General features: G+C 39.7%; 1 protein-coding gene across 1 annotated transcript in view; it reads right to left on the minus strand.

The window, feature by feature from the left end:
* The window catches only part of LOC126100611 (putative tricarboxylate transport protein, mitochondrial), a 38,885-nt gene extending 17,771 nt beyond the window's left edge, over positions 1-21,114 (minus strand). Inside the window, exons 1-4 of the mRNA XM_049911237.1 lie at positions 20,799-21,114; positions 20,381-20,588; positions 18,436-18,659; positions 15,287-15,507 (exon numbers count right to left, since the gene is read on the minus strand). Of these exons, the coding sequence (XP_049767194.1) occupies positions 15,287-15,507; positions 18,436-18,659; positions 20,381-20,588; positions 20,799-20,913 (768 nt within the window). The 5' untranslated portion in view covers positions 20,914-21,114. The remainder of the gene's footprint in view (positions 1-15,286; positions 15,508-18,435; positions 18,660-20,380; positions 20,589-20,798) is intronic.
* Between the last annotated feature and the right edge of the window lie 6,268 nt (positions 21,115-27,382).

The raw sequence follows: 27,382 nt of genomic DNA on the forward strand, positions 1-27,382 counted from the left end.
CACATGTTTTGACAGAGCACAGGGAAACTGTGAAACTGTTGCATTCGTTTCTTGCAGTTTATGTGACAAACTCTTGTTTTCATCACTTTTTTTTGGAGTGATTATCACATCCACAAGAAAACCTAAATCGGGCAAGGTAGAAGAATCTTTTTACCCATTCGCCAAGTGTACAAGTTAGGGGGATTGACAACATATTCCTGTCATGTGACGCACATGCCGTCACCAGTGTCGTATACAGGGTGTTACAAAAAGGTACGGCCAAACTTTCAGGAAACATTCCTCACACACAAAGAAAGAAAATATGTTATGTGGACATGTGTCCGGAAACGCTTACTTTCCATGTTAGAGCTCATTTTATTACTTCTCTTCAAATCACATTAATCATGGAATGGAAACACACAGCAACAGAACGTACCAGCGTGACTTCAAACACTTTGTTACAGGAAATGTTCAAAATGTCCTCCGTTAGCGAGGATACATGCATCCACCCTCCGTCGCATGGAATCGCTGATGTGCTGATGCAGCCCTGGAGAATGGCGTATTGTATCACAGCCGTCCACAATACGAGCACGAAGAGTCTCTACATTTGGGACCGGGGTTGCGTAGACAAGAGCTTTCAAATGCCCCCATAAATGAAAGTAAAGAGGGTTGAGGTCAGAAGAGTGTGGAGGCCATGGAATTGGTCCGCCTCTACCAATCCATCGGTCGGCGAATCTGTTGTTGAGAAGCATACGAACACTTCAGCTGAAATGTGCAGGAGCTCCATCGAGCATGAACCACATGTTGTGTCTTACTTGTAAAGGCACATGTTCTAGCAGCACAGGCAGAGTATCCCGTATGAAATCATGATAACGTGTTCCATTGAGCGTAGGTGGAAGAACATGGGGCCCAATCAAGACATCACCAACAATGCCTGCCCAAACGTTCACAGAAAATCTGTGTTGATGAAGTGATTGCACAATTGCGTGCAGATTCTCGTCAGCCCACACATGTTGATTGTGAAAGTTTACAGTTTGATCACTTTGGAATGAAGCCTCATCCGTAAAGAGAACATTTACACTGAAATGAGGATTGACACATTGTTGGATGAACCATTCGCAGAAGTGTACCCGTGGAGGCTAATCATCTGCTGATAGTGCCTGCACACGCTGTACATGGTACGAAAACAACTGGTTCTACCACAGCACTCTCCATACAGTGACGGGTTCAACGTTACCTTGTACAGCAGCAACTTCTCTGACGCTGACATTAGGGTTATCGTCAACTGCATGAAGAATTGCCTCGTCCATTGCAGGTGTCGTTGTCGTTCTAGGTCTTCCCCAGTCGCGAGTCATAGGCTGGAGTGTTCCGTGCTCCCTAAGACGCCAATCAATTGCTTTGAACGTCTTCCTGTTGGGACACCTTCGTTCTGGAAATCTGTCTCGATACAAACGTACCGCGGCACAGCTATTGCCCCGTGCTAATCCATACATCAAATGGGCATCTGCCAACTCTGCATTTGTAAACATTGCACTGACTGCAAAACCACGTTTGTGATGAACACTAACCTGTTGATGCTACATACTGATGTGCTTGATGCTAGTACTGTAGAGCAATGAGTCGCATGTCAACCCAAGCACCGAAGTCAACATTACCTTCCTTCAATTGGGCCAACTGGCAGTGAATCGAGGAAGTACAGTACATACTGACGAAACTAAAATGAGCTCTAACATGGAAATTAAGTGTTTCCGGACACATGTCCACATAACATCTTTTCTTTATTTGTGCGTGAGGAATGTTTCCTGAAAGTTTGGCCGTACCTTTTTGTAACACCCTGTAGAATATATCAGACGTGTTTTCCTGTGGAGGAATCGGTTGACCTATGACCTTGCGATCAAATGTTTTCGGTTCCCATTGGAGAGGCACGTCCTTTCGTCTACTAATCGCACAGTTTTGCGGTGCGGTCGCAAAACACAGACACTAATCTTATTACAGTGAACAGAGACGTCAATGAACAAATGGACAGGTAATAACTTTGCGAAAATAAAGAAAGTATCCTTTTCACTCGAGGGAAGACTGGAACCAAGACCTCTTTTTCCGCAGCTGCTCACGCTAACCACGGGACCACGGCGCTCCTGAGCTCACATTATCCTTGATGTTGCCTATCTTGCACATGGACTACTCAGTTTGTATATTTTGCTTATTTTTTTCATAGTTCCACACAGCTTCTTCCTGTTTTCTCAGTTGATCTATGTTCATTTTTTCAAGGCCTATCCACTGTGCCCACTTATAACTAAATCTGAGGGGGGGTGCAATGGGGAGGTTCCCTTGTTAGCACAACTTCCTGCATTCTTTTGGTTAGGTATGATACTATCAATGGGTTGGCTATGCCATTAATCCCATAAAACTTCAATTTATCTAGGAGAATACTGAGATTCACATAGTCAAATGTCTTGGATAGCCTGCAGAAAATAACATCTATCACTCTATTATTACTTAATGCTTGTAAAATTTTGTGAGTGAACATGTAAATGGCATTCTCAGTAGGACAAACCTTCTTAAACCCAAACTACGGTTTATTGAGGATATTATTGTTACTCAGGTGCGATACTATTCTAGAGTACATCAACACATCAAAAAACTTGGAAAATGATGTCAGAAGTGAAACAGATTGACAGTTATTGAGATCCCTTTTCTCACCTACTTTGAAAAGGAATTTAACAACAGCATAAGTAGACAGTTTTGTGGCAAAGAATGATTAGACTGACAGCAGGGTGATACATCTATAGTCCGTGGCCGGCTGTACTTATTGTTGTAACTAATATATATATACACACACACCTAAAAACAAAGATGATGTGACTTACCAAATGAACGTGCTGGCAGGTCGACAGACACACAAACGAACACAAACATACACACAAAATTCAAGCTTTCGCAACAAACTGTTGCCTCATCAGGAAAGAGGGAAGGAGAGGGAAAGACGAAAGCATGTGGGTTTTAAGGGAGAGGGTAAGGAGTCATTCCAGTCCCGGGAGCGGAAAGACTTACCTTATGGGGAAAAAAGGACGGGTATACACTTGCACACACACACATATCCATCCACACATATACAGACACAAGCAGACATATTTAAAGACAAAGAGTTTGGGCAGAGATGTCAGTCGAGGCAGAAGTGCAGAGGCAAAGATGATGTTGAATGACAGGTGAGGTATGAGTGGCGGCAACTTGAAATAGATTACGGTAAAAGGGGAAGGTTAATACAAAGTGAAACTACTGGTAAAAACAGAAAGAGAAAAGAGAGAAATAAGACGACAGGAAAGATTTCGAAATGCAAAGGCGACAATAATAAAAACGTAATTGTTGGGTTCAAATTAATGATATGGTTATAATAGAAGGAAACATTCCATGAAGGAAAAATATACCTAAAAACAAAGATGATGTGACTTACCAAATGAAAGTGCTGGCAGGTCGACAGACATACAAACGAACACAAACATACACACAAAATTCAAGCTTTCGTAACAAACTGTTGCCTCATCAGGAAAGAGGGAAGGAGAGGGAAAGACGAAAGGATGTGGGTTTTAAGGGAGAGGGTAAGGAGTCATTCCAGTCCCGGGAGCGGAAAGACTTACCTTATGGGGAAAAAGGACGGGTATACACACACACACACACACACACACACACACACACACACACACACACACACACACACACACACATATCCATCCACACATATTAGTTTCACTTTGTATTCACCTTCCCCTTTTACCGTAATCTATTTCAAGTTGCCGCCACTCATACCTCACCTGTCATTCAACAACATCTTTGCCTCTGCACTTCTGCCTCGACTGACATCTCTGCCCAAACTCTTTGTCTTTAAATATGTCTGCTTGTGTCTGTATATGTGTGGATGGATATGTGTGTGTGTGCGAGTGTATACCCGTCCTTTTTTCCCCCTAAGGTAAGTCTTTCCGCTCCCGGGACTGGAATGACTCCTTACCCTCTCCCTTAAAACCCACATCCTTTCGTCTTTCCCTCTCCTTCCCTCTTTCCTGATGAGGCAACAGTTTGTTGCGAAAGCTTGAATTTTGTGTGTATGTTTGTGTTCGTTTGTGTGTCTGTCGACCTGCCAGCACTTTCATTTGGTAAGTCACATCATCTTTGTTTTTAGGTATATTTTTCCTTCATGGAATGTTTCCTTCTATATATATAATATGGATTTTTCCTGTTACATTCTCAGATAATGCAAAAAGAATTACTAAATCTGTGCATGCTTTTCTTAGTCTAATGTCATCTACATTGTACATAAGGATATTAAATGTAATGTGGTTTACTAGTTATGCAACTCAACCTGGAAACAGATACGTAGAATTTTCTGATGATGATTGGGGGTGAATAAGGCATATTTTTTCAAGTGGCTGCCAGGTTAAATATCTTAGGATTTCTGTTGTAATCTCACTGGAAATGAAAATGTCTGTGAACCATTTGAGTTCTCATGTTACATATATATGTACCGTGTCACTTTTTGTCATAGTTGATTCGAATTCCTAGGACTATACAGGGTGTCCCATTTCTCTTGACCACCCCAAGTAACTTTTTGTCCAGAAGCAAACTAAAAAATACATCAACCAAATGTTATTTAGCTATGAGAGGGACACTAACCAACATGACTGTCTTTCTTGTAACTTTGTTCATTACAAAACATGAACACCAGTACAGCTTCTTTTTAAATAGCATTTTTTTTTCTTTTTTTTTTTTTTTTTTTTTTTTTTTTTTTTTTTTTTTTTTTTTTTTTTTTTTTTTTTTTTACTTCAGTAATCCATGTCCTCTCCTCAAGACCTGTTCAACATGTCATTGTGAAAAATTTAGCACAAAACTGACTTTAACTCTCCTGTGTCAGCATACAGTCCAGGTACCTGGTGTAACGTTACTTGCATATTTGCTGTATTAATATTAAACTAATGGAAACACAAGAAATATGCACACTGACAGCTGAATGAATGAATAAGGTTGGCAAACTGTAGTTGCTATCTCACTGTTAAACAAAGGAATATTTTAATATAAAATGGTCAAGTGTTTTGTGAAATCATTTAGATAAAAGTAAGAAATAAAACATATTACAGAAACACCTGACACTTTTCAGTGCTTTGAAATTGTGTACTTTCTTTCATCGAGAAAAGCTCTTGAAAAGTCACCCTTCATTGTCATCATTGTCACGGTCAAAGAGCAGTTCAATTATAGTTGTAGGAAGTTCTTTCAGTCTAAGGTGCTGCTCTACGTCAAACAGTGGAGGGCCTCTCAAACATGCCTACTCTTTGACGACAATATTTGCAATCATAAAATAGTCAGTCTTCTTCAGTATCATCCAAAAAGAAACAGATGCATCTTTTGCATAATTTTCCATCATCATCTGGTTATCTACCAACAGCTTATGAATCATTTTGTTATCTGCACATCATAAAAAAAATATGTGGAAACATTCGGTGACCGCAAACATGACAGGACTTCGTCAGTAGTGTCAGTGCCTACAAAGAGTTTTCTCCCTTTTCCATTCTGGATCCTCCTTACACGCTTCTCTTCCTTCAGTGTTGTTGGAAGACTTTCCACTTGTACCAGGCGTCATTGAGACACTATCGTTGAGAAGGCATAACAAGATCACTGACAGCCAGCAGTGCTGTTGCCAGCTCAACTCTGAACTGCTAATACGGCTGCAGGAAAAACAGTAGGTAGTCATCTCTGGAGTTGAGGCCTCATTGAGGTGTTACCATAGAGATGTTTATAAAATTGCCTTCCTAGCATCTTATGTTTTGGAAATGTTCTAAATGTAGTACTTGGTTGCAAGGAAGCCACTTTGACACTTAAATATCTCACCAATACAAATTTCCATGTGCACAACAATAGGCCTAAAAGAATGAACTTTTTGACACTGTATTTACATAGGTAACAGCAGCTGTTTGTGAAATATTTCAGGTTTCCCTCAAATCTGTAGTTAAGCTTTTTAACTAAGTTTTTCTTAATTACCCTGATTTCTTTAAAGTAAAATAATGATAACAACGGAATACCATGATAACAATTATTATTATTTTTTTTTTATTTTGAAACTAAGCCTCACACTGTTATAAATTATTGTACCAAGTCAGTTTTATGCCTTTAATGCACCTTGCATGTAATTTTCATTACTAGCCAGTTTTGGCCCTAGGCCATTATCAAATGTACGATATAAAAGGTCCGTGTTACGTGGGGACAGACACGTTCCTTCACATACACATGTCGAATGTTACAGATTGGTCTTGCACATCATGTAGGCATTCATTTAGCAGCATACTATTTTTTTCTGCACTCATACATACTGTTACAAATTTCAGGAAACATGCATCAATCAAATAGTACGCTTTTTGGTTGCCGCATGTTCTGCATCTGTAACATTCAACACACATCTGTGTGTCTGCCCCACATACGAAGAAAGAAAAATTTCAGATGTGACACACAAATCACCAGTACCAAAGTTTTGATAATGACTTAAGGCTAAAACTTGCCAATATTGTAATTTAAACACATGGTGTGTTAAAGGAATAAAACTGTCAGCCTATGGCGGTTAAAATGATTCCTTCATTTAGATGATATATTGAGGCTGCAGACCTGTACATGAAGAAATTATCATTCTGTTCCGTTTGATACCGTATATGTCCACTTCCCACTTTTCGTTATTTCTATGAAAATTATGACAAAAAAAAAAAAAATCGCTCAAATCATTACATTTTTCTAAGACAGTTGCCTGGCACTGTTGGTAGATTGGTTACTGCTGCTACAGTGGCAGGTTATCGAGATTTAAGTGAGTTTCAAAGTGGTGTTGCAGTCGGTGCACAAGTGATGGGACACAGCATCTCCAGGGTAGCGATGAAGTGGGGATTTTCCCATACGACCATTTCACGAGTGTACTGTGAATATCAGGAATCTGCTAAAACCTCAAATCTCCATCATCACTGTGGCCAGAAAAATATCCTGCAAGAACAGGACCAATGACGATTGAATGTTCAATGTGACAGAAGTGCTACCCTTCTGCAAATTGCTGCAGATTTTAATGCTGAGCCATCAGCAAGTGTCATTGTGTGAACCATTCACCAAAACAGCATTGATATGGATTTTCAGAGCCAAAGGCCCACTTGTGTACCCTTGATGATGGCATGACACAAAGCTTTATGCCTCATCTGGGCCCGCCAACATTGACATTGGACTGTTGATGACTGGAGACACATTGCCTGGTATTATGGGTCTCGTTTAAAATTGTATCAAGTGGATGGATGTGTACAGGTATAGAGACAATATCATGAATCCATGGACCTGCATGTCAGCAGGGGACTCTTCAAGCTGGTGGACACACTGTAACGGTGTGCAGTTGGAACGATATGGGACCCCTTATACATCTAGATATGACTCTTGACAGGTGACATATGTAAGCATCCTGTCTGATCACTTGTCCATTCATGTCCATTGTGCATCTGATGGACTTCGTCAATTCCAGCAGGACAATGCAACACCCTTCACATGTCGAGAATTGCTACAGAGTGGACCCAGGAACACTCTTCTGAGTTTAAATCCTTCTGCTGCCACCAAACTCCCCAGACATGAACATTACTGAACATATTTGGGATGCCTTGCAATGTACCGTTCTGAAGAGATCTTCACCACCTCGTACTCTTACAGATTTATGGTGTCAGTTCCCTCCAGCACTACTTCAGACATTAGTCGAGTCCGTGTCATGTCGTGTAACGGCACTTCTGCTTGGTCATGAGGGCCCTATACGATATTAGGCATGTGTACCTACCTCTCTCTCTCTCTCTCTCTCTCTCTCTCTCTCTCTCTCTCTCTCTGTGTGTGTGTGTGTGTGTGTGTGTGTGTGTGTGTGTGTGTGTGTGTGTGTGTGTGTGTGTGTGTGTGTGAAATTAAGAACAAATGAAGATACTGTCATAAAAATTTCTTACAGATGAACAGAATGTGTTTTTGATGGGACGACCTTGCTTATAGTGTGTATTTCCAGTCTCCAAATAATTGAAAAACACACTGCATGGAATCACCACCTGTACCTAGCCTTTATTAACTATGTGAAAACCTTTGATAAAGTTAAGTTACATTATGAGAAATTTTAGAAAAGAATGGTACAGTAAGTATAATTCAGAGTATGTATACATACAACAAAATCGAAGTACAAAAAGGAAGTCAATTTGTGAGAACCATCAGCCAAGAATTAAGATGGGTATCCTTTATCTAGTGTACGATTCCACTCTGCTTTGAGCGGTGACATCATCATACCTAATACAAAGATGCTCGTATAGGCAATCTACAAAAGCAACAGATCATACTCGCAAACAAATGAATGTAGCATGCGATAAAATTACAATCAAATTTAACACAGTTACTTACTCCGTCAACAAGTACACTCCTGGAAATGGAAAAAAGAACACATTGACACCGGTGTGTCAGACCCACCATACTTGCTCCGGACACTGCGAGAGGGCTGTACAAGCAATGATCACACGCACGGCACAGCGGACACACCAGGAACCGCGGTGTTGGCCGTCGAATGGCGCTAGCTGCGCAGCATTTGTGCACCGCCGCCGTCAGTGTCAGCCAGTTTGCCGTGGCATACGGAGCTCCATCGCAGTCTTTAACACTGGTAGCATGCCGCGACAGCGTGGACGTGAACCGTATGTGCAGTTGACGGACTTTGAGCGAGGGCGTATAGTGGGCATGCGGGAGGCCGGGTGGACGTACCGCTGAATTGCTCAACACGTGGGGCGTGAGGTCTCCACAGTACATCGATGTTGTCGCCAGTGGTCGGCGGAAGGTGCATGTGCCCGTTGACCTGGGACCGGACCGCAGCGACGCACGGATGCACGCCAAGACCGTAGGATCCTACGCAGTGCCGTAGGGGACCGCACCGCCACTTCCCAGCAAATTAGGGACACTGTTGCTCCTCGGGTATCGGCGAGGACCATTCGCAACCGTCTCCATGAAGCTGGGCTACGGTCCCGCACACCGTTAGGCCATCTTCCGCTCACGCCCCAACATCGTGCAGCCCGCCTCCAGTGGTGTCGCAACTGGCGTGAATGGAGGGACGAATGGAGACGTGTCGTCTTCAGCGATGAGAGTCGCTTCTGCCTTGGTGCCAATGATGGTCGTATGCGTGTTTGGCGCCGTGCAGGTGAGCGCCACAATCAGGACTGCATACGACCGAGGCACACAGGGCCAACACCCGGCATCATGGTGTGGGGAGCGATCTCCTACACTGGGCGTACACCACTGGTGATCGTCGAGGGGACACTGAATAGTGCACGGTACATCCAAACCGTCATCGAACCCATCGTTCTACCATTCCTAGACCGGCAAGGGAACTTGCTGTTCCAACAGGACAATGCAAGTCCGCATGTATCCCGTGCCACCCAACGTGCTCTAGAAGGTGTAAGTCAACTACCCTGGCCAGCAAGATCTCCGGATCTGTCCCCCATTGAGCATGTTTGGGACTGGATGAAGCGTCGTCTCACGCGGTCTGCACGTCCAGCACGAACGCTGGTCCAACTGAGGTGCCAGGTGGAAATGGCATGGCAAGCCGTTCCACAGGACTACATCCAGCATCTCTAGGATCGTCTCCATGGGAGAATAGCAGCCTGCATTGCTGCGAAAGGTGGATATACACTGTACTAGTGCCGACATTGTGCATGCTCTGTTGCTTGTGTCTATGTGCCTGTGGTTCTGTCAGTGTGATCATGTGATGTATCTGACCCCAGGAATGTGTCAATAAAGTTTCCCCTTCCTGGGACAATGAATTCACGGTGTTCTTATTTCAATTTCCAGGAGTGTATATCGAAACAAATTGAAGATAATGTAAATAAATAAGAACAACAAAAAAAAATCAAATTTTCATATGTGATAAGAATTATTTTCGTAATTTATGAAAGTCAAAAAGTACAGAAAACCTTTAAATTGCATTATAGTAAAGCATATGGTGAGGTCATACTATTACAAAATATTTTAATTTTACTATTAATTATTGAATCTAATGGGAGTAGCACAGGAAAGTTGGGATTTTGGGTGGTGAGAAACTAAAATGTAAAAGAAAACAGGAAAATGAAATGTATAACAAATACGAAACAAAGGCATGAAATGTGAACCCGACACACTAAGTACTAAAAGGAAAGTCAGCACACAACTAACAAAAATCCACAAAAAGTAACGAATATTGGAATTGATAACTAGAATTAGCCTGTATAGGTAAATTATAGTTACCGATTCCAAACGTTGCATGATCCATATGCAAATTATTTTTGCAGGAGTTGTATGCACTAAAACATAACAGCATTTTTAAATTTGTAATTGCTCCCTGAAACTACTGTGGTGAATCAACAAAAATTGAAATCGGCAAGAAGAATTGACCTGTATAGGTAAATTCCAGTTGCCTATTTCAGTATTTGTAACTTTTTCGCAGTAGTTCAGAGAGCTATTACAAGTGCAGAAATCCTATTAGCCAACATTTTAGTGCACAACCTGCTGAAAAAAAACGATCTAACAAATAAAACACTGAATGATTGGAATTGGTAACTAGAATTAACCTACCTAAATGGCCTGTTCTAGTTATTGATTCCAACTATACAATGGTTGATAATTTTGGACTTCATGCAGTAAATCTGTAGATTATGTTTTTGAAGGATTTCTAAATTCCTTATTGATCTCAGAACTACTAGAAAAAAGTAACAAATATTTTAGGTACAGACAATAAATTTTTCTCTTTTTCACAGTAGTGAAGAGAATAATACCAAATGTAGAAATTCCGTAACACTTAAGGGCACACACTTACTGTGAAAATGGTCTAAATAATAAACTGTGGAATGGTTGGAATTGGTAACTACAGTTTACCTATATAGGTCAATTCTAGTTACTGATTAAATACAGAAAGCACATGCCTGCTGGAAAAACAAACTGAATAATTTACCATAGAGTGGTTGGAGTCAGTAACTAAAATTGACATATATAGCTTTGTTACAGTTACCGTTTCCAATATTTCTTAGGCCCTACTTTTGTGAATATTCATTACTTGTGGACTAGTCCTATAAGATTCAATCATTATCAAAAATCAACACTATTTTACAATATAATGACCCCATCATGCACTATACTGTAATGGATTTAAAGGTTCTCTGTCCTTTTTTTACTCACATAAATTAACAATAATAATTTATTTCACACAAGTATGCTTTCCTTTCCTTTTCTGTTCTTATTTATTTTTGTTGCCTTCAATTCTTTTCGATATAATCTGTGGTTAAGTAATTAATCACGTGAACTGTGATCATAACTTTATCATATGCTACATTCATTTCTTTGTGAATATGATGAGTTTCTTTCACAGATGTAGCACCTCTGCCTTAGGTATGACGTCACCACTCAAAGCTGAAAAGTGAAATCGAACACTAAAATTGAACCCATTATTTAATATATACACAGTCAGGTTGTATACGACCTGGGAAAAACCCGGGAATTTTTTCATCCGGGAGAAAACCGGGAAAAACCTGGGAATTTTTTAGAATTCCGGGAATTTTTCATTGTTTTAGTTTTCAGTTTAATTTTTGGGATTTTGACTGGTAAGAACCAATAATCTAACAAAGAATATTACTGTATCCTGCTTCTGCAGAATAATACTCCAGGAACAAAACATGAACGAGAGGGGAAAAAACGAAAATAAAACTGAAGTCTCAAAGGAAAAGCGCTGTATAAATAAAACAAAACACACTGCACATATAAGTGTCTGCCAACGGCAAAGTGTGTCGAAGGCTTTAGGAAGACTATGCAATGCTTCTTAACAACAAATTGCCTCCGATGAGAGTGACATGACAGCTGTTTACATTAGATTCGTTTTATTGCAAGATCTTATAATGTTTTACACGTACGAACATACGGCCTTCCTGTGTCATCGTAGCTGCGCAAGTGCATTGACACCTGTTATCTGGCACTCTCTGGCAACTGCTGAACCAAACCTATTTCTAACAGGTCACAGGAAAATATTGCAAATGGTGGTTTGAAAAGCTTTACTTCGAAAATTAATTTCCTTTTGTGCAAGATGAACTATGTGCGAGAATGTACCACGAATTTCTTAAATCACAGAGCGTTTGACTCTCATTTAAAAATCAACTCTTTGGGGACGACCATCTAGAAGAATTTTGAGCCCAGAAGATCAGACATTTACGTCGTTATTAAAAATCTTACTGACACATTTATGTGATGTATCTTAAAGTTTAACACGCGGAAAAGATATCAGCATTATATGTGGAAGCTTAGCTTCTCTTGCAGCTCATTAATCTTCGAGACCAATATTATATGTGGAAGCTTAGCTTTTCTTGTAGCAACAATGAGTATATTAATTTAAACAATTAACTTTCCTTATTTGTGAGTTCGCGCTACTTAAGAGTGATCTTGCTATTGGCTGACTACATCACGTGTCCTATGCTGTCTTCAGCTGGCGAGATCACGTGACATGAGCTGTGCCTGGCTTACGAAAGCACGTTGCAATCTCGATTTCAATGCTTCGAAAAGTAACATGCGGCGTTTGGCGGAATTCGAATTTATACTTTCGTAACACGAAAATATGCAGCGTACATGTTGCTGTACATCAAAGATCTTTCCGAAATGTGTTTGTCCCCTGAGTTCCATTTTCTAAATTGCCGGGTAATTCTACGTCTGTGTATAAAACCATAAACAATCAAAGGACTGGTAAGTTTTACAGTGCCGAGTAAAAGTATACTGTCACTTAAAAAGGAAAAAGTGTATTTTCAACCGGGAGAAAATGTATTTTCAACCGGGAAATCCGGGAATTTGTTTTCCTTGTCCATGTATACACCCTGACAGTGTCATAAAGACATGGCAGAATAAAATAGTGCACTACTATAAACCTAATAATACAGTGATAAATACATTTCTGTTTGCTGATGATCAAATAATCTTGGAAGACTCTCATGATAAATTACAGATAGCAATTTGGTATGACAATATCTAAAAGATAAAACTAAGTTAACGACATTCCATGGTTAGGAGCATTTAAGAGCAAAAATAATTGATGATAAACCACATACTTTTAAATAACTATGCTATCTCATACACTGCATCCAATGATCAAGAATATAAAGTGCAAAAATTTCAACAGTTGGTTGGTATGATAAACAGCACTCTTCTCAAAAAGGTTAAGAAAGAGACTATTAAAATTTTATGATGTGATGGCAGTACCAGTTCTAATGTATTGGTCAGAATTAGACTTCAACCACAAGTCAACGGAGGATGAGTGAAATGAAATGAAATGAAATGTGTTACGAGGGCCTCCCGTCGGGTAGACTGTTCGCCTGGTGCAAGTCTTTCGATTTGACGCCACTTCAGTGACTTGTGCATCGATGGGGATGAAACGATGATGATGATGATTCGGACAACACAACACCCAGTCCCTGAGCGGAGAAAATCTCTGACCCAGCCGGGAATCGAACCCGGGCCCTTTGGATTGACAGTCTGCCGCGCTGACCACTCAGCTACCGGGGGCGGACGGAGGACGAGTGAAGCAGCAGAAATGAGACTCCTAAGACAACTAGTTGGTTATAAGCTAGTATATCAGATCAAGAATAGTGAAATCGGCACTGAACTCCAGAGCATATCTGAGAAAATATTCATTATATTAAGATGAACAGCTGCCTGAATTAATGTACAAATATACACATCAAGGGGGTAAAAGTTGAGTATCCCGAGAAGAGTTGGAAAGATAAGTTGAAGTCTACTTAAAATTCAAACAGATAAGGTAGCCTAAATGAAGACTGGATATAATGATGATATTTTTCTTATCCCTCTTATGAATGTTCAGTCATCTTAGACTGTTCACAGCCCAAGATGTTCACAGAGACTAAGAAAGGACATTCCCTGCACATTTATTTCATGCCTTCCGAGCACAAGACAGTAGCGAGTTCATGTAACAGTAATTTATACAAAGCGAGCAGAGTTATTAGCATATTAAAGCTTTATCTATCAGTTAGGTGTATACAAACTATTCACACGGAAGAAGACAGCTTACATTAGATGTTGATCAGTCCCAGTTGGCAAACAGTTTCAACGTACTATTACTCAACCTACTGATTATACTAATACATAAGAAATGTCTTTCTTATGTAAGAAACCTTTGACATTATTTTAAGTGTCAGGTAAGTATAAAGTGCATTCAATAAGTAATGCAACCATTTTTGTCTCATTTGAAAAAATGTGGAGTTTGTTGCGTGACATTGTGGAAAAGGTGTGTGCACCTACTGAGTTCACCACCACCTAACAGAAGGAATGAATGATCGACGGTGCGGCATTGCATGTGTGGTTTCACGGCTGATCGTGAAAATTTTTGTTGAACATCGTGACAGGATATGAAACATAGGTTCATCACTTTGAACTGGAAACACAATAGCAGACCACGGAGTGGGGCCACACCACTTCTCCTCTGAAGAAAATGTTCAAAGCCACACCCCTGCTGGTAAAGTCATGGTGATGGTCTTCTGGACTCAGAAGGAGTTATTCCGTTTGATGCCCTCCCTCATTGTGCAGTGATCAGCTAGGAAGTGTATTGTGCTAACACCCAGGAAATAGAAGAAATGATTTCAGCACAAAATTTCAAACAAATTTGGCTCAATGAAGGATGCACACACAGGATGCAGTATGTGGATCGTGGAGAGAGTGTTGATCCAGCAAGATGTTGGCTTCAACTTCAATGTCGACCAGCAGAGTGGTATCATGCAGGCATACAGGCCCTCCCAGTACGGTGGCATGAGGCTGTCTCATTGAATGCAGATTATATTGAAAAATAGGATTTTGTAGCCAGAAGAGAAGGGAATATTAAGGTGTGTTGGAACCCTGAATAAAACCAACCTTCTTTCACAAAAAAAAGTGTTACATTACTTACTGAATGCCCCTCGTATTGAAAGGGAGGGTATTCAGACTGAATCATATTTTTTCTTTCTCTCGTTTCCCCATTTCCATCCAGGTTTGGAATAATGAATGTAAGATTCTGAAAACTTAAAGAGTCGATCTTTATTTCCAACCTCCAGCCTTTGTTACATAACTGTTTTGTACTTTTTAGGTTGTTATCTTTGGCGTAACTAGACTAATAAGATCAAGATGATATGTGTCTTAATAAATAACTTGTACCTGAGAAAGTTGTTCATGTCATAAACTATAGAAACCTACACGATGAAAACTTGAATCCATTGTTACAAGCACTGTGAAGTACAACATTACTTACTTGCATTCTTGTTTTGACAACATCAATAGGTGTGTTCCCGAAGACAGAGGCAGCACCAGCTATTGCCCCAAATAGACCTGTGAGTAGTTTTGGAACAGGCTGTTTGGGATCACCCTTTCGATACCAGTCTTTTAAAGTTTCCATAACAAAGAAGCGGATTGCCTGATTGCTGCCTTGCTTCATGATTGTTGCTGTTACACCCTGATAGACTCCTCGAAAACCTGAAATGGTACGAAGTGAACTGAGTGGCCTAATATTTTTAAAGGCTTTATTGTTACAGCTAAGAGAACTTAACTCGTTAGCACCCAATTTATATTGCCTGCTTTAAATAATTCTATGCAAGTATATTCAAATCACCGAATGCAGTGATGTGTTTAGTAGAAATATCTTAAAGGAAATGTATGGAAAATGAATTTTTCTATCTACTATAGTCATTAAGAAATTGTGGGAGTCCATATTGTCCTGAGAAGTAGCTTATGGTTTATTAAGAACGTCTCCAAACCGGTAACTTGAGTGGTTTGTTTGGATCTGATTCTCAGAGGCTGTTGACGCAGTGGCCGGAGACGGCATTTTTTTTTTTTTTTTTTGTGTGTGTGTGTGTGTGTGTGTGTGTGTGTGTGTGTGTGTGTGTGTGTGTGTGTGTGTGTGGGCGCGCGCGCGCTCTGTCATTTTTTGACAAAGGCTATGGCCAAAAATTTAGTTGTATGAGTGTGATTGTCTTTTCTATGTGCCTGTCTGTGGCTCAGCGATCATCTTTACAGTGAGTTGCTACCTATCCTCAAGAATTGCCTCATCGCAAGTACCTAGTACGGCGTGGCATTTTGTACACATTTTATTTATTCTAGTACATTTTTGGTACTTCGGAAGTAGTTGATATATTACAAAGTATGGGACAATAAGAAGGAGAAAATTGTGGCAATTTGTAGCTATGTACTCACGTATTTCTTGAATGAAAAACCACACAATACATGTAAAATAATAGACATAACACAAAGGGGTAATAACCACCAATAACGAACATAGCAGAACCAACATTTTATTGGCAGTCACCTACAGTGTCAGTTTACACAACTCTTTGGTGCCATATACACGTCTTTCAAGAAACCTAATTCTTTCTGAGGTTGCATCCGAAATCAGTGATGATATTTTAAATGTCTTGCAACTCCAACGAAATGTGTATTTTTCTCACCAAATGTGTTTAGTTTTATTGAAATAAAATAACATCGGTGGTCTCATATATCCATTAAGCTTGCTTTCTCCATCTAAAGCAGTGCATTACAAAAGATTTTGATGTTAGTACTGAAGATTTTCACATTTAGAAATACTGAAGTCCTTACATATTTTTGTGAACTTGTGTCTTTACCTACCATTGAGATATCAATCTGCCAGAGAAAAATGCTAAAACTTGTCTGTAAATCAGTGAATTTCACTTGGGGAAACTTGTGGCAGCCCTGAAGAGAAGTAGCACTTGCTCATGACCTGTGAAGATTACACTTTGGAAAACTTGACAGACTGTATCCAATAAATCCTGTCTTATTATTTATGCCATCTTCTTACAATGAAAATGCTTGTTTATATCAAGTAAGATTACTATGTGTACAGTACACTGTGGCAGTATTTGAATGGTGGGGGAGGTGGTTTTATCTATGGTTGCTTAAGATACCAGCAAAAGTCAGGCCAGAACTACCACATTCAAAACACTGCCTATCGCAGCAAACAACTGTACTGTAGCCATCACCAAACACTTTGTGTTGTGTGCTGCCCTTTTTTTTTCCGAAATGAATGAAGATACTAATCCTGATCCATGGTGGCGTTTGAGTGCAACCCTTTTACAACACAGGGAGGAGTTGGCAATCCCTTTGACTACCAGTATATGGACATATGCTTCCAACCATGTGGGAATGACACAGGGCTTGTTCCTCACACCACTCCTCTTCCTATGGCCAGTCAAAGTTCTTGTCTGTTTACACTCTGTCATAGTGTCCACAGAATCTCTCTTTCAACAACAACATAAAAAAAAAATGTTGGAAACAGAGAAACATCAGCAGGAATTGTACCAGAAATCAATACACAAATTAAACTTGTAGAAGCCTACTCAGGAGGGGGGAAAGAAATGGGTGGAGAAAAATTGTTGGTCTTCATAGACAAAATATAGTCCTCAGCTCTTTATAGAAAGAGCTGATGTCATGTCTTTAAGGAACATGACATACATTAATGTTTATTTTTAGGTTGGCTATCAACTCTTAACGTGTGTCGCCGCCCTCCTTTCGCAGTCGAGTTTTGTGTACAATTCTGTCAGACAAAGGTATGGACTTTAAGGAAAATTTTAATAAATGCTTAAGTCAAAACTTGACAAATTATTGCTGAATTAGCAAACAAGTGTTTTAAGCTACAGTTGGGGAAGTGAACAAGTAAGTGCCAGATTAATCAAACAATTATTTTTCTTTTTGCAATTATTACTGTTGTTGTAACTGAACGCATCACTTGTTAAACTTACCAGACAAAAGAAATTTCAAGACAGATCTGTTGAAATAACTTCTAACACTTGTTTGCAGAGGGATATTACAACCAGCCTCATGCACTTTTAAGGAGCTATATTTTATTACCATGATGGTTATGCTCCATTGTGTCCATCTCCAGATGGCAACACTTGCTTTAACACAGTGTCAGAACCGTCAGCAGTATGTCACAGGTTTTCGTAGTGCCTCATTATTTGTTGTCTTGTGTAGTGCAGGAACAGATGAATACTACTGGCAAATGTGATAATGTACTGCAACATGTGTGGCTCTCTTAAGATGGACATAATGGTCTAAAACCATTTATGGTAATTAAATAATGCTTCTCAAAAGTATGTGTGGTCGGTTGTAGTCCCTCGCAACAATCCTCAATTGAATAACAGCCACAGAGTTTGACAAGAACCAGCATGGATAAAATAACATTCTTATAAATGTACTGGACAAAATCAGCAACTGAAGTAGCAGCAAATACATTGCAGACTGAGATGCACTTATATTCTGAGACTGAAACATGATTAAATGACAACAAAAATACTGTGATGCGTAAAAGTAAGCTTGGAGCAAAAATTTAATTAAGATTTGTTTACCAATTGAGGGTCAATGTGTGTAAAACAGTGTCAAAGTTGTACCTACCTTGTTCTCTGACTATTACTGCCACTCCATGAAAAAACCCTCGAAATTTAGGGTTGGCAGAGCGTTGATCGTTGATGAATTTCACCTTAACAGTTTCCATAGGTGTTACAGCAAGAACTGCCTCACCTACACCAGCTCCGAGCCCACAAAGAAGTCTGCGGCTTGGAGAAAGATTTCCGTCTGTGTCAACCATGCGCTTCTTAATAGATTCAAATGTACCAAACCTGTATTTAATGTGAGTAAAAGAAAGACAAGAAATGTCAACTAATAATGCTATGAGTTACAGTTTAATTACTAGGTTGTATTTAACATGCTGAGGGAAGCTTCATAATAGCTATAAAAGTAAGACAGAAGTAGTCTGCTAATAAAATGCTCTAAAAATATAATAAGAAATACAATAAACAAATTTGTGAACTGATCTATTTTGTATTTTAATAAAAATAAACAACTGAGTTTAAACCATGGTATATGCTGTTATTATTTTTGTTCATTTCTGCATTTATCTGTGAATGAAATACAAAGACAATAGCAAGAGGGAAGAAGCCTGTATAGAAAGCTTATTTTGTTAAAAGCCATTACACTAGTGTTTAGCAAACACTTCCATACCATCTTAACAATGTTGAACAGATAAACTTAAAATCTTCAAATATTAGCCGCTTTGCCAGTAGTGTTAAGGTTCTGGGCCTGTTTGTTATAAAGTATTTAATAGTAATGAAATGTAGGGGAAAAACAAGAGATTTTAAGTTACATGGTTTTGTTAAGCACATGATAGTGGTGGCTATAATGACGTTGTTTCTACAGGCTTGGTAAACAATATCAATATTACTACAATGACATTTTTATTAGAACACATTTTATTTCTTGTCAGTCATTTTCTCAACAGGTAATGAGCAGAAACTTGCCTAGAACAAAAGTAGCAAGAAATTTTGGTAAAAGTTTATGTACTGGGCTCCCCTTGCATTTTTCAGTATGTTGCAGATGTAAACATTAGGCTTTTCTACCTGTCAGTTAATTACCATAACCAGATTTCCTGGTTTTACATTTTTTGGATTCACCAACTCGCAACTAAACTGTCACCTTCCGACTTAACCTAGACTTTGGGCTGTGCTACAGACCAGTCTGTCACCACAACCAAGATATTGTGCGAGGGGGGAGGGGGTTCTAATAGCACACTTCATACGAAATTTGCATCTACCAATATCAACATAGTGATCTTAGCAATTTAGGCTGCAGTAGTAAGGTTACCCATTTGTTGAAAGTACTGAGACAAACATACAAAACATTGCAACACATGTAATAGTATATGTTATGACATTCCCTATTTATAATTTATCTAAGAAATGGGTTGATTGAAGATTATAATGAAGTTAAAACGTGTTTCAGTGTAATAGGATTTAGAGCTTTTACTTCACATGAGATACGTTGTGCAAACACAAACTGATCAGGAAAAGAACAAATGGTGAATGATAACTTTAAGACAGTTTATAGATACTGTTATGATATCATTGAGAAGACAGTAAGAGAACACAAATGAAACAAGTTCATAAAGATAAAAATTTAGTTTTAAAAAAAGGATTTTGAAGATGATAAAGAAGATCTCAAAATTAAACAAATTAAGAAGGAAAGAGTTTGTTAAGTTACAATTCACATTTACAAGAGCAGAATTACTGAGGAATGTTTACATCAGAACACAAGTTGTGTAAATACAGCCCTTTTATTAACATATAAGTACTGCTAAAGGGTGACAGCACTGTCAATAGCAGTAACAGCTGTAAGATTACAAAAGTGTTTCTATGAAAGTCAATTATCATATTAGTAACAATTTATTAACAAAGTTGTAATATTGAGAAGAAACACAAACCAATTACATTACTGACCAATTATTGTATTGATACTGCTATGACACGCTCGATCACGGTAATACTTCACAACATATATTGCTCACCGTACAGCAGATTTTGGAATGGAGCCATAAAGAAGCACACTGAGACCACGGTAGAGTCCGAAAAAACCATGGCTCCGCACAGTCTTTTTAACACAGTCAAATATTCCTGAATACTGTTTTGTAGCACCTTTCTCATCCAGCTGTAACTGGGTTTTTACGTACTCTGTCGGAAAAGTAATACAGATTTCTATGCCACCCGTAATTCCACCTGCAAAAACAATCCAATTAAAAACATTCAGAAAGAGTTTCAACTACCTGAAAAATGTGAAGTGTATAAAATACGCCTAATTTTACAAAGAGGTCCCCGCCCCCCGCTTGTCTCTCATGTGCTTGTAATAAACACTGAACGTTATTATTCATTCACACCACTGCTACTGAAGTGAGCGTTCCAAATATTGTGCAGTAAATAGCTGCTAACCTGCAATGATTCCCTTCAAACCCATGCTCCCAGCCGCAGCTGCGGCAGCTGCACCATTATTTTCCATCCATGGACGCAGAAACGGGTTCCGTGAATTCATTTTTGATTTATCCATGAGTGCGGTCGATGACGTGATCGTATATTCGAAGAACACGGAAATATTCACTCACTCACTGTTGTTTCATTTTGTACGTTTGGTAAAAATCAGCTAAACGATGCGGTAAACACACGCATGTTCAGGCGTCTTCCGCCTCTCTTATGAACACCTGCTTCTGACAGCGCAACTTCGATGAACTGTGTACTCACATTCACTTTTAACCTTACCCAATACCCAGTGTGGCTACAGTGCTACCAACGTCACACGCGTCTGTATCAATGATAAAGATTTCGGTTTCGACCAGAAGTAACTGGTTCTTCAAAACTTATTTACAATTCTGACGGAATTTTAGTACCAGTGAACTGTTACTGCTGCGTTACTGATTTTCAAGCACAGCGGCCATGTAAGTACTCAACAATTTTGCGTTTCAGTTGGCTATGCTGCCTCGCTCGAGGATCGTATGATGTCTAACGGCGGGCAATTCGACGTAGTTACTTATTGATTCCACTTTATCTTCATAGCTGAATAAAGCTAGTTACAGTAAATTAGCTGCATCTAGAATCTCCCTATACTGTGCGATTCTTAGAAATGCAACTTATTCTGTATATTAATGTTCAAGATGTGCGGTTTTCCATCATATGTCAGCCGTCAGTCCGTTCGTCGTAAGAATAAACCTGATGTTAAAATTGCACTATGTATTCTTCCGCGTTTGCAGGAATCTCATTGGATTTCCGTTTCACGTAGGACTGCATCCAAGCTGTCTCGAGTACTGTCAAGTACGATAAGAAGGGTACATTTTGTGCTGTGCTTTACGCGCACATCGACTTAGCTTTAACAACGGACAAAAGCTTTACCGGCGCATTTGACTTGGACAGCACTGGCCAGTTAACTGGTTCAGTTAGCCTGCAGTTCACACGTAAAATGAGACGAGAAGAGGAGCAATACAGCTTTGAATGTCATTTAATTTTTAAGCAGAATGAAATAATATACTGCAAATCTCCCACAAACAACTGGAACAAAACCACAACACGTTATCGTTTTTAGCTGACGTACTATTGTAATTAGAACCAATAATGATGAAATTCCTGACATAACCACAGAGTAATTTTCCTGCATAAGCTGTATGTAACGTAAGAGAGTACTGAAGGATTTCACCGGAATATTGAAGCCACTGAAGGTATTACAGTCAGTCGTCTCCTTCATTATCCGAATCCGAGAAATATATTTCAGTTCTGGAAGTGTCACCTGCTACGTTGACAACGAGCCTATCAACAACAGAATCCACGAAGCCAACCAGGCGCAGCATTTTCTCTTCTTTTATGACGAGCCGTTCCATGCCCCGACAGCGTTCGGCAATGACGTGTGAAAAAGCTGTGTGCGTTAGTTCCAGTACGTCTGGCAGCTTAACAGTCATGTTTCTTCTCTGGTCAAATCCCGCAGTTGGCTCCAGTCTGTTCTGTTGGTTTCATATTGTAATGGCACAGGAGCAAATGTAAAAATGCAGCTTTTGTATGAAGTGCCCGATGCTGTGAAAACGATTTGTTTTTCATGTTTGTACGATACTTATCTATCTCTGTACTATAAAACGATGGACAGTCAAAATTTTTGCCTTAAAAAATTAAATTGTTACGTTTTCTTAACTTAACAGTCTTTCATAAAACATCGATAATTAATAATTTGTAATTGAAATGAAAACAGGAATTTCGCGTCCAATACGTAATTATAAACAAGAAGACGTGCATTATTCATAAAAAATGATGACGAGTTTTATAATTACGAGACGTAGGTATTTCACATTGAATGAGAAAAAAATGGTAGTGCAAAGACTTAAACAAAAGCACGAATAACCGCAATTGTTTCACATTCCATTACGCTACCGACTCTACTACACACTCAATGTGGTTTTGTTTATATCAACTGTATTAAACACAACGCTGGTAAAACTTTAAAGCCGATTATCCTCGTAAAACATTAAGAACAGCCTATTTCTCGACACTTTTTAACCGTGTTCCACACGCTTGTTTGACCACGGAACAGGAAGCAGCCTCAGCCATTTTCATACTGCGCGTTAACAGCAACAGTAGCGCAACGCTGCAGAGGCTGTGACTGTACACAATTTTTGAAATGAAAACTACGTAGCTAATGCGTGATTAAGAAAAACGTTCATGGCTGTTAATACATTTGAATGTCTTAAAGTTTCATTTAACGTAGCTTAGTCTAAGATACGTAAGTCGGACCTACTTCCAAGAGCGTAACAACACCGATGTACGTGTGCTACGGCTTCTGACCAATCATTGCGTTTGTTTTTATCAGGTTTATTCTTATGATGAACGGATTATAGTCAACGAAGGATAATTAGGGGATAAATTCGTGTACTCACAAATTTTTCTATAGTGGTAAGGGATAGTGTAGTGAGTAACATACTAAAAATCCTGACCGGTGAGGTATTAGCGTGGGTGAGGGGAACTACTAAGTATTTCAAAAACTGCATCTTCTAGCGATAATGTTTTAATGGTATTAAATTAATGTATATTGTTAAATAAGGGTTCAGTTTATTGAGTGAGTATTTATTTGCAATTATCAAATGAGCTATTGTTTAAAAAAACTCAACAGCTGGAGCTGTCAACTGTCTACTACACTGAAGAGCCTGCTCCAAGTGCAACAAGCTGTCAGTATATAGTCGGCGATGTCGATTTTATTGTCTCCGCTGTCAGTGGCAGGAATACTTTTCGCATCTTGAAGGTATCGTGTGTATCACCCAAGCATGGGCTCTCCCAACATCTGGAGACGCCCAGAAGCTTAATTAAATTGGCTCCCTGTATAACAATAGTAGGTCACCTACGTGTTATGGAACTTCAGATATTTCAAAACGAGCCAAGCAATGCATTGCAGCGGATTACTGTTCTACGTATTAGGATGGCAAGGATGTCGGCCCCTTTCAAAGGAACCGTCTCGCCATTTATCTGAAGCGATTTAGAGAAATCACGGAAAACCTAAATCAGGATGGCCAGACGCGGGTTTGACCCGTCGTCCTTCCGAATGCGAGTCCAGTGTTCTAACCATTGCGCCATTTCGCTTGTTTCTCCTGGAGCAAACTAGAACGGTGTGCAGTACCTCTAATCTATCCATATGCTTTTCTGAGTCATCACTCTTCTTACTGGTTTGATGCGGCCCGCCACGAATTCCTCTCCTGTGCCAACCTCTTCATCTCAGAGTAGCACTTGCAACCTACGCCCTCAATTATTTGCTGGATGTAGTCCAATCTCTGTCTTCAACTACAGTTTGTATCCTTTACAACTACCTCTAGTATGTGGAAGGGATTCCAAATGTCTTAACAGATGTCCTGTCATCCTGTCCCTTCTTCTTGTCAGTGTTTTCCATTTATCTTTTCCTCTCCGATTCTGCACAGAACCTTCTCATTTTCTTACGTTTGTGTTATTAACCTCTAATATATATATTCAATGTAGCATTAACACACTTTGTGGAAAATAACCCCACCCCCACCCCTTTCGTTTTCCGCGATTGTCTGTGTTCTATGTCGCTAGCATTTCATACTGTGAGCTGTGGAAGGGTTGGTATTACTTTGTGAAAAACCCTTCAGTTGATTTTTGCGACGTAGTGCAGTAGAGAGAACGGTCAACTGCCTGCTCGCCCTTCGTTTTCAGATCTATGAAAAAGAGATGTGCATTACCATAATATGGCGACTGCTTTCCCTCACACTTCAAACCTCCGCCCCATCTTTCCACCCTGTTACACCCCCAGAACACAATTTATCCCTTAATATTGTTCTATTGCATGTAGTACACGCATTTGAGGGTTGTGCTTAACCCATCTCTTTTAAACAATAAATATCAATTTTATACCATTAAAACACTGCTTTTAATAATCAGCTGTTTTTAGATTCCTTGCAGTGCGGAAACTATCAATCCTAGATAAAAAATGAATAGGACATTTTTTTGCAGTGCGAAACATCTTCACTAGTAACTGCGGTTTTCGAGATATCCAAGAACAGCTAAAAAAAAAGTTACACGTACACGTCCCCTCCCCTCCCCCATCCCTCACTCGCACCCTACCGGTCAGGAATTTTATTATGTTGTTCATTACAGTCACCCCATACCATTGTACAAAAATTCGCGACTTCACGAATTCCCCCCCCCCCCCCCCCCCCCAGTTGCTGTTGTTATTCGCAGTCCTGAAGTCCTGACCAAGGAGCTTAGAAGCTACGTGAGCATCATACGTCTATTGTAATGTTATTCATCGAAATACGAACATAAATTTGTGTAAAAATGATTAGTCAAACTACAGATGCACAAGCGGAAAGTCTGCTGTTACTTACTACAGTGAACGCTTTAAATTAAATAAATCTTTTCCTTTAAATATGGACTATTCGTCTCAGTATTTTCACTCACTAGCTTCAAACATTTACGTTCACAATTCGTGGGTTAGAAGGGAAGCATAAGGAAAACCTTGTGCATCAAGGCATTACGAGAAAATACAGGGTGTCCCACTCAAACCTCCCTGATTTCAAAGGCCTAGGGAAAAAACAGTAAATACGACAGTGAAAAATGCACCACATTGTAGAGCATCTTAAAGAATTTATTTATTTATCATCAATACACCTCCACATGTGAACCATTTGTAGCATGAAAAATATCGAATCTATATTCAATTTCTAGCCAAGTTCTTTGTAACATTTCCTCTGAAATTGCATTAGTGATACGATGTCGCAATATAGGAATATCGTCCACTTTGATCGTATACACACGGTCGTTCATGAATCCTCACATGAAGAAATCAAGCGGCGTAATGCTGGGTGAATGTAGTGGCCAGGCAATGGGTCCTCCGCATTCGATCCAACGATTGGGAAATTTCCTATCTAGGAACCTGCGAACAGTCACTGACCAACGCGGCGGAGCTCCATGTTGTTGAAAAATGATGTTTGATTCAAGTATTATATCTGAGGGTACACAAACTGCTCCAATGTGTCCAGATACACTGCCCATTCACTGTATGTTCCGCAAAGAAGAACAGTCCAACAATCCTGTTGTGCATTAGCCCACATCAGACATTTAGTTTAGGGCTATCGTAAACATGTTCAATGACAACGTGCGGATTTTGCGAACCCCAAATCCGAACATTATGCCTATTAACCCTTCCTGATAGATGAAAGGTTGCCTCATCTGAGAATAAACATCTTTCCAGGAAGCTGGCATCCATTTCAATATGCTACAGCATATCTGCAGCAAATTGTTGTTGGTGTGGTTTGTCGTTTGGCGTCAGATGTTACAGAATTTGCACTTTGCAAGCACACATACGAAGACGCTGGTGAACTACACGTTGCAGTGTTGATCGAGGTACATCAAGTTGCTAGATGCTCGACGAATTGACTTATGTGGGCTTCTGACAAACGTTTCTCTGATGTCCTTCACTGTCTCTTCTGAAACTCCGTAACATGCACCACCAGAATGTTTCAGAAAACTTCCTGTTGCCAGAAACATCTATACCATTCCTTAATAGTTTTCACATCAGGTGGATCACATTCATACAATGACGATAATTTCTTTGCACAGTAATCGGCGGTTTTGTTCCTGTAAACCACACTACTACTTGTGTGCACCGCTGTGGAGTCGCCTTTTTCACTTCATGCGACCGTGCTGAACTCTGGCGACGATACTTGGCACTTCTGGTCCGGGAATATAAATTCTTTGAGATGCTCTACAATGTGGTGCATTTTTTACTGTCGTATCTACTGTGGTTTTTCTCTCCTGGGTCCCTGAAATCAGAGAGGTTTGAGTGGAACACCATGTGTCGAATGTAGTTCTTAAATTCAGCGAATCAGCTACAGCAAAATTGGCAATTTTGGAGTCTGAACCCTTCCTGAATAGACTTCTGTAGTCGCCTGTGAGTTTCATGTACCTTTTTTAAAATGTAGTTCCTGGGACACGATACATTTTCAAACTGACTGAATCAGACTTATCAAGACTGGCAAGTTTTGAATCTTACCCCCTCTTGGAAAGATTTCTGCAGGCGCCCTTGTAAAGTTCCCTCCGCCACACACCATAAGACGACTTGCAGTATAAATGCGGGTGTATTTGTCTAGAGTGTTGAAGTTATACGCAAATGAAACGAGATAGGCACACAGTGCAGACAAGAAGAGAATGGAAGCTTTAGAAAAAAGGCATTGCAGAAGAATGCTAACAATTAAGTGCGTAAATCAAATAACTGAAGAAGTACTGAATCGAATTGAGGAGAAAAAAGCTTCATGGCACAATTTGAATAAAATAAGGAATAGGTTGATAGGATACTTTCTGAGGCATCGAGGAATATTTAATTCGATAGTGGAAAGAGTGGAGGAGGAGGGGAGGGGGGTGGAGTGAGGGCAATTATAGAGGGGACTGAGGACTGAAGACAGTAAGCAGATTCAAGTGGATGTAGGCTGCAGTAGTTCTTGTTCAAGATAAGACCCGTGGTGAGCTGCCTCGGAGTA

The sequence above is a fragment of the Schistocerca cancellata genome, chromosome 9, assembly GCF_023864275.1.
Source record: "Schistocerca cancellata isolate TAMUIC-IGC-003103 chromosome 9, iqSchCanc2.1, whole genome shotgun sequence".
NCBI classification, from domain to species: domain Eukaryota; kingdom Metazoa; phylum Arthropoda; class Insecta; order Orthoptera; family Acrididae; genus Schistocerca; species Schistocerca cancellata.